This window comes from Branchiostoma floridae, chromosome 11, assembly GCF_000003815.2.
Source record: "Branchiostoma floridae strain S238N-H82 chromosome 11, Bfl_VNyyK, whole genome shotgun sequence".
Classification (NCBI taxonomy): Eukaryota; Metazoa; Chordata; class Leptocardii; order Amphioxiformes; family Branchiostomatidae; genus Branchiostoma; species Branchiostoma floridae.
In genome coordinates, this window is record NC_049989.1 from 15,971,598 (window position 1) to 15,980,486 (window position 8,889).

An 8,889-nucleotide genomic window follows, 5' to 3' on the forward strand; every position below is an offset into this window, starting at 1 on the left:
GGCATTTATTCCTGTATTAAAGAAATGAACTAGTGTAGTAAAAGTGACACTAGTGTGGTATACGGGTATCACTTGCCAAGCTGGCAACTACAGTCATGACTTCCATATTGGTGGCACTTTTACAACTATCCAACAAGTCTCACTTCTGCAACTTTAGTCATGGCTACCTCCATGCTTCTACAACCTAGTACAAGTATGACTATTGGGCAACAACACAACATGTTTGCCTATTTTGGTCTATCTGACCATCCCCGAAGAGGAAAAAAAATCTTGTTTTCTATTCTGAAATCAGGCGGAAATTATTGAGCGCGCTGATGCCATCCACAAAATTTACTTGCTGTTGCCTTAGTGTATTTCTCGGTGGACCCGATCCTTGCCGCCAGACAACTGTTGAGTGATCGTATTCCCTTTGAGATCAGACAGGAAGAATTTTAATCATCTGGATGGAAACCATTACTGTCGTCTGGCATTAGTCACATGTCGTCAGGACTTTGCGTGCGCTGCTAGGAGCTGTTACAAGTTCGTATTCCAGGGCAGTTTCCTGGCAAGTTCAGAGGAAACAATATGGCCAGTCCAGGGACAATCGTTCTAAACACGTTCTTCGGTTGTATCAGCGCAGTTACAATCGTAGGAAACCTTCTTGCCATCGCTGTCTTCGTCAAAGACGGAAAACTTCGATCCACGGGCGATGTCTACATCCTCAACTTGGCCGTGGCAGACCTTATGGTAGGGGCGATCTCCATGCCTTTTACTATAGCGGAGAACGTGATAGGGTACTGGCCACTGTCGCAGACGTTCTGTAAGGCGTGGCTACTTGTGGACTTCACGGCTTGCTCGGAGTCGGTACTGTCCATGGTGCTGATTAGCTTTGACAGATACCTGCAGATTGTGAAGCCACACAAGCATCGCGCAAAGACTTTCCGAATGAAGGTGGTTTTGCTGGCTATCACGTGGATCCTCGCGTTTCTGATGTACGGTCCTGCTATCATACTCTGGGACGTTCTAACTGGAGTTAGCCCTATCAAGGTGAATCGCTGTGAAGCGGACTTTCCCCTACGAAGTGCCGCATACACCTTTGCCATGTCTTTCACGGAATTTGTCGTCCCGTTCGGTCTGCTATCGTACCTGTACGCACAAGTGTACTGGCACGCCATTCGCTGGTTCCGACGCCGCCCGAGTTCCTCAGACGGCGGCCGAGGAATCCCGACGGAGCTCGGAAAGATGTTTCACCGACGACTGGCCGTCAATTTGACGATTCTTCTGTTGGTGTTCTTCGTCTGCTGGTGCCCCTACATGGTTGGAACGATGGTTCTGTCCCAGTGTACCTCATGTATAGACTATCACTCTATCGCCTTTGTAGCATTGGATTGGTTATTGTGGACCAACTCTGCTATAAACCCGTTCTTGTATGCTTACTGCTCTCCGCGATTTAGAGAAGGAGCCTCTCGTCTGTTACCCAAATGCTGCAGGACACAAACGACGGGACACATCTCACCGCAGCCTGTCTAAGGATATAACACGGTAGTTCACCTTTATCCGTTATGTAACCTATATCCGTTGCTTTTGAAAACAGGGTATTTGGGGATATCACGTCGACGGACATTACTAGTAGTTCAAATTGCAATATTTTCAGGATATTGCATTTTGAAACTACCACCTGTTTACTTTATGTCCCTAAATACCCTGTTTTGAACAACAACAGATATAGGTTACCCCACGGATAAAAGTGAACTATCTTTACAACCAAACCTTGCAAAATGAACCTAACCATGATCAACAACTATGGGAATGATTATTTGACGTAAATAGTGTACTAGAAACTTAAGGTAACATTTGTATATCTACATGTACGTATAGCATCTGAACCCTCATAATAATGTATCCCTCCGGATGCCATGATATTGTCACGAGAAATTTTAAGTTATTTAGGGATGTACCAATGCAGCATCAGTAATCCTGAGGTATATAATGCAAGTTCGCCTTTATCCGTTCGGTAACCTATACCCGTTGCTTTTAAAAACAAGGTATTTGGGGATATCACGTCGAAGGACGTTGGTTTCAAATTGCAATATTTTCATTATATCGTAGTTTAAAACTACCACCCGTCGACTTGATCGATGTGCCTAAATGCCCTGTTTTGAAAAACAACGGATATAGGTTACCCCACGGATAAAGGTGAACTTGCGTTACACTTCGGATATCTAGGTCCTCAAAACAATCTTGAGAAGGCCTCTATGCCATTTTTTTATTGATCTTTATGGTGTGGTGATATTGTGGCACCTGGAGAGTTGATGTTCATCAAACTATCAAACCACGTGCATTTTATTGAATTTTTTCAAGTCATTCTATTCCTTATATTAATAACAATCTTCATTGCAAATTCATGCCCGAGGGCTAATTGCATACAAAGTAAAGCAGAAGTGGTATACATAATCATACTTAAAAAGAGGGAAAATGATATTCATAGATAAACCAAAAGGGAAATAACGTCTAATCTAAATCTATTTCTACTCAAGCTATTTGATGGGTTTGACTTCTTTTCTGTGTACAGTAGATGAATTGCCCAACATTTTCATATATAAACAAAATGTCCAACATTTTCTTATATGTATTGATGTATGGGAAGTGTGTATTTGGCATTATTGACAGAGTTATGTTAAATGTTTATGACATGTCAAATGACACATAAGTTTCAACTTGTAGTGTAGTGTCACTAAGTTCTTGTCTTTGTGCTGTCTACTCAATGAAAATGAGAACCTTTGCAAGAGAATACATACTGTTTACCTTTACATAGTCTGGTCTGTTTGTTCTTACTCTCATTCATACATATGGTATCCAGCCCCTCCAGCTGTCCTGACACTTGCTACATAATCTAATTGACCACCACAGGGTGTCTGCTACTTTACCAGTAACCATGGTGACAGCTGTCTGGGCGAGGGTATTTGCCTCATTTGTTTGGTACATAAGAAGAGGGTTCAAGAAGAGAAGTTCAAGAAGTCGACCAAGGAGACTACCTTCACTTGTCCTTAAATTGTTCTTTCAACTTGCCTAATTTCTTTAATTTTTCTACGTACTGTAAATGCATTTAAGTTTGCGGGGATTCAATTTTGTGGTAGCGGGTAAAAGGACTTTTACCCGCTGGTGGATTTAAGTTCGCTGTAACACCATAGACTGCAGTCTAATACAATAATGGAAAAATGTTCGCGGTGGTTTAAGTTTGCAGAGAAGTGGTCACCGCGAACATTAATCCACTGCGAACATTTCTGCATTTACAGTACCAATTTTGTCAACTTCGACCATTGATCCTTCCTTCATCACTTATCACCATTTCATATCATGTCTGTTTAATAACTGCTTAATATTTTATTCAAATACAAAAATATGAAATTACAGCATATATTACAAATTAAACAATCTTGTCAAGATGGGTTAACGGGTTACAATGTGGAATATGTATACCTCTTTTTCCTTTTAATTTTTTCAATTTCTTTGTCACACTGATTAAAAGTCTGAAAGGTCTGACCATTTCCAAATTTTATGCAGTCGATTGATCTTATAATAGCTGGATGTCTATTATATAAATCTTCAATGACACTATCACACTGTAGTAATTCTTGTTATACCTGGAGAATCATACATTCTGATATGTGTGTGGCTCATAATTATATGCATTTGTTTTCTCATTCAAAAGCTTTCAATGTAGATATCTTGATAATAAATTGCAAAGAATCACATATAAGAGTGGTACTTCACTTTTACAACTCTTGTAAGGCACTTTGTAATTAGTTACCTATTCCATATTTCAATGAAACAATGAAATCAACATTCATGAATTACATCACAGCATCCTAGATTACATGTAGTAACATTATAAATGCTATATACATCTTGCTGCACTTTTACATCATAATGCAGTATGTGGAGAATATCCATTAAATATAATTCCTGATTATACATGACTGTACATGTAATGCGACTTCATCTTTATCTGCAGGGTATTACTTATATCTGTTACTGTTAAAACAGGGCATTAAGACTAATAAGAGATATCAAGGCGATGGACAGTAGTTTCAAATTGCATTATATATTTTCAAAATAGTGCAGTTTGAAACCACTGGATTAAGGTTAACTACCATTATAAAAAATTTAGTCCTTTACATATTACAAACTACATGCAAGGACATTTAATACATGTCATGCATTTCTGATTGCCAGAGCATTTCACCTTTTTTAAAAGACTTTCTTTCCCTTCTTTTCTGCACTATTAAAAAGGCACAAAACAGTCAAACAATAATAACTGATGATTGAAATTATGGCAAAGGTCTGCAGACAGTTGGAAAGTATGTCCTGCTGATGGTGTAGTCATCCTCCATGTGTTTATTTCCTGATGGAAGCAAGGATGGTCTGCCACAGCAGCGCCACCATGCTCACAAACAGGACACGGTACTGCAGGGGGAGAGAGTAGAGAGAAAGTCATACTGTGTGTAGTAATAAGACTAATTAGTCGTAGTTGTACGTTTGGCATGATACATTCCCATTATAAAGTTAAGGGTAACACAAATTTGATTTAGAACGCAGCAACGCCACCAACCTGTCACAGTTTCAATGGGATACCTCCTTTACTCTTTTCTTACAGTTTGGAAGCTTGATAAGGAGATGACAGTATTTGGTAGATTAACATGATACAAACGTACTTTCCCTGTAGGCTGTACGCTAGAGATATGAATTTGTAATCACAGTCAGTAATTCTAGCATTTGGGGGAAAGGCAGCAGCTCATGGCATTTACTAATAGTCTTAGCAGTAGGAACATAATGTTCTAGCTGGCCTCAGCACAGTGATCAAATAATTGCGATGATAAAATTTTAGTGGTTGAATAGTCTCCTGTTGCTAAAATTAGGTCAGCTACCGTTAATAAATAGATAATTACAGCAGTCCAATTAAACATACTTGTCTTTTTTTGTTGAAACGGTAGTCCCAAACTTCAAACTTTCTAGTTTAAAAGCTTAGCTACAGATATGGGCAATTGTTAGCACCAAAATAAATCACCAACAGAGGAGCGTCCTTAGTCCTTACCTGCACAGGTACATAGTTGATGTTGATGAACATGAAGACAGTCCAGACCTTCCAGTTCATCTTCAGCGTGGTCCAGTACATTTCCTTCATCTTCATCTGGAACACGGAAAGGTTCTGACCCTACAGGTGAAAAAAAAACAATAGTTTGTCGCTGCATAACAGTGGGGTTCATGGCTTAGCCACCAAATCAAAACCGGGCTACAACTGTAGATCCTAACCGCTAGAGTGGGGTTCAAACACCACCAAACCAAGGAGGTGCACTGCAAAACTGACTAAGCCAAGCATAGTGGTTAGCACATTGGGTTTGTGAGCTGGTGGCCTGGGTTTGAATCCCAGGAGCCAGGAGACTGTTTCTACTCAGTTCCTACGGTAGTTGTTCTTGGTGCAATGACCTCCATGGACCCTTGCAATAAGATTTGTCAACAATACTCAATGCTGATGCAAGTGCACTTGGACTATAATACATGTAGTATGAAAAAGTATCATTCTATTATATTCTAAGTAAGAAGATACGTCATGCATTTCAAACAAAGATTCATATTCTTCATTTTTACTAATGAAATTTTACTGATGGAATATGCTAGCCTGGGTACTGTCTTCCATAGTAAACATTGACTCATATTCTCCAAGCAGAGGTTTGGCTGACCGTCCGTTTTTTTCCTTTTTTAGGCATTTTTATTGCCTTTCTATTTTGTACCATTTTCTTTATTATTTCTCCATTTTTATGCATTAATTTTCTCCCTATTGCCCCTAATAACACAACTTCTTTCCATATAAATTTATTCACTAACATGATTCCCAGACCTGAAACTGTGATAGTTTACCTCCAAGGCATTCATGACAAGGAAGAAGAGAAAAATCAGTGGAGGTGCAAAGAGTATCCGATCAGCAAGGAGGCGCTTCAGTGCAGCATACTCCTTGTCTGGTGGGATGGTCCTCTCCAGCCAGCGGTGGAAGAAGTGGGCACAGGGTGCTGTCACAAAGGATCTGTCAGAGGGTAGAAAAATAAGAGTCATTTGATTATTTTTTAGGGGACTTTTTGGGAGAAGTGGAAAGAAGATTTCAAGCAGGGTTGTAGCCAGCCTGAAATAATTTTCCATCCCCTTGATTTTGAATCCTATTGAGCACCTAAGGCGCAAGACGTCGAGCCGAAGGCACAACGTTCCTAGGGGGTACGGGGATGTGCTTCCTGGGAAATTTTTGAATTCTAGACCCTCTCAAATTCTATTTTCTGCCTTTTTAGGTGTAGACTTTCTGGTAGACTAAGCTGTTAATCTGTTTTAGTGAAACATTACACAAGGGAGACAGTTTTTTTTATATCTTTACTGACTTAACATTTAGATTTTTGTCCATCACAGAGGATGGAATGGGCAAAAAGTTTTTCCGTCCCAAGCTGCAAAATTCCATATTGCAGTCCAATATGAAAACAGAGATTTATGTGACACTTGAACAGTTACTGTAAAAAATTTTTCACATGGATGTTAGACTCTTCATGCATTTACCATTTACTCATCCATGGCTAAATCTGACCAACTTGGCCCAACACCCTGGTCAACTTGACACAACACCCTAACAGGAAACAAAGCCCTTAGGCTGACATTAACCATAACATTGACCCTAACCCTAAGCCAAACATTAACACTAAACATAACACTGACATTAACTCTAATCCTAACAGAATACTCCCTAATTCTGACCGAAAGGGTGTTGGGCCGACTCCTTGACCATGAGGGTATTGGGACATGTTGACCATTGAAGGTGTTGGGCCAAGTTGACCAGGATGTTGGGCCAAGTTGACCAGGGTGTTGGGCCAAGTTGACCAGGGTGTTGGGCCAAGTTGACCAGGGTGTTGGGCCGTGTTAACCAGGGTGTTGTTGGGCTGAGTTGTGTTTGGTAGAATTGCCCTGATTCCATTTTTACAGGTTAACTACTTGATGAACAGTTATTAGCTCTACTGGACATACAATATAACTTGCAGAAGTGAACTACATGTAGATGTACTTACCCCACAGCTGAATATCTGAGTACAGACAGCCATTCTATAGGAGCTGGCTTCCCACCGCGATAGCTGACGATCTTCTGGGACAAGATGTTCCCAAGTGCTGACACCAAACCACTGAAACAAGACATTACTAGTAAACATTTTATAAATATAGAATACAACACGGTGTATTCCGTATCACCCGAGGTACCAGCCCGACCGCTGAAGTGAGACATTAAACATTTGTAAATTATAGCTTCATCAGGTTGGAGGGTTCAATAATTGTAATGTTCTTACTTCATATTCAAAATGTGAACTAATACCAACGTTTTGACAGTTTGCCTGTATGCTGTCTTCCTAAATTTCATTTACCCTGAGGAGGACAGCAGATGAGCTGTTGAAACGTTGATGTAGGTTAGACATCCAGGTAATAAGATATGCCAAAAAGTACTAGTAGTTATCTAAGCAACTGGATATGGTTTTGGAAACTGTCAACCTACAAAATATCTGAAAATGAGCATAACGTTAGATTTGCCTGCTCGTTTTTCTATAAAAGACACTTTCATTTGACCCCCAGCGGAGGTCATGGAACTGCAGGCGGCAAACAGGAAGTGCCGGTAACACTAACAGTATCAAGGCATAAATTCCCTCCGGCCGAAGAAGCAACGTAATCCAACTTATACAGTATCAACATCGATCTATTCCTCTACCATTCACCACAGTTTCCACCTCGCTGTTGTACACGGAAGAATAACTACGTCCTTTGCAAGTACTGGGGTGTACTATTTTAACCCAAACTTCTTTTGAGGACGGGGGTTGCGGATAAATAAGTTGTGTTCTGACCTAGAGGTCGTTGACCTCGGCCATTTTGAAGTGATTCATACCAAATATTATACATGGATCTTTTGAATAAGTATCTAGGGCTGAAATATAATGACAATCACACAATTTCACATACACATATAATTCATACATCATACATGCAAAACACAAACATGATGTACACACGCACACACACAAGTTTTAAGTGTAACACATACATACATGCATGCAAACACATGCACACACACACAAAAAAACCCTAACCACAAATACACCAAGCAACCAACCAAATTATGAAAGAGTCAATCAAACAATCTAAGCAATTGACCTGTCAATCAATCATATTATCAGTCATAATTTGCTACCAGCTGTTGAACGATTGCAATAATCTTAGCTGTCCACACTTATAAGCAATCTGCGTGTGGTCAAGCAATCTCTTTGGGTCAAGGAATCGATTTTTGCTACATATGGAACCAAATTAATAACGTTAGTCCCGCCCACAAATACCTTGTTATGGCCTTTGTGACGATGGGGTTTCTCCTCAACAGCAGAATGTACTGTTTGAAAGCCCTCTGCACCAGATTCTTCTCGTCTTTACTCTTTTCCATCTTAGAAAAGAGTGGTTCTACGTCTTAACGTTCGCTCAAGTTCGCAGATACTCATACCCTGCACTGAACTTTGTCCAGAAAGGAGGGACAAAGGTCACTGACCGTAAGAACAAAACAACCTTCTTCGGGATTCGGTTCGCTGCACTTGTCGGGTTCCGTCGGCTACCGAAAAATACCGACTACTTCCGAAGGTCTAAGTGACTGGTTTGCAATAAGATATACTGCATTTGTCATTATGGTACCATTATGCCGCTCTATCTACAACAGAAAAATATGATGAACAATCTACCGTCTTTTTCTCTCGGATTATGATTTATCAACAAGGACTTTTCTGAATATGGTGATTTCTAGACTAGTCTATTTTATTCTTGGCAAACACTGCTTTATGTTTGTTGGCTACTAAT

General features: G+C 40.0%; 2 protein-coding genes across 2 annotated transcripts; one reads left to right on the forward strand and one right to left on the reverse strand.

The window, feature by feature from the left end:
- Positions 1-324: 324 nt before the first annotated feature.
- On the forward strand, positions 325-1,509 carry LOC118426455 (octopamine receptor 1-like). The gene has a single exon (XM_035835863.1). The coding sequence runs from the start codon at positions 565-567 to the stop codon at positions 1,507-1,509; it is 945 nt and encodes a 314-aa protein (XP_035691756.1). The 5' UTR covers positions 325-564.
- A 1,830-nt stretch (positions 1,510-3,339) lies between these two features.
- Positions 3,340-8,828, reverse strand: LOC118425827 (peroxisomal membrane protein 2-like). The gene is made up of 5 exons (XM_035834929.1): positions 8,385-8,828; positions 7,080-7,190; positions 5,899-6,061; positions 5,075-5,194; positions 3,340-4,446 (listed from the first exon to the last, which is right to left on the reverse strand). Exons 1-5 carry the CDS (start codon positions 8,483-8,485, stop codon positions 4,378-4,380), a joined length of 564 nt encoding a protein of 187 aa, XP_035690822.1. The 5' UTR covers positions 8,486-8,828; the 3' UTR covers positions 3,340-4,377.
- Between the last annotated feature and the right edge of the window lie 61 nt (positions 8,829-8,889).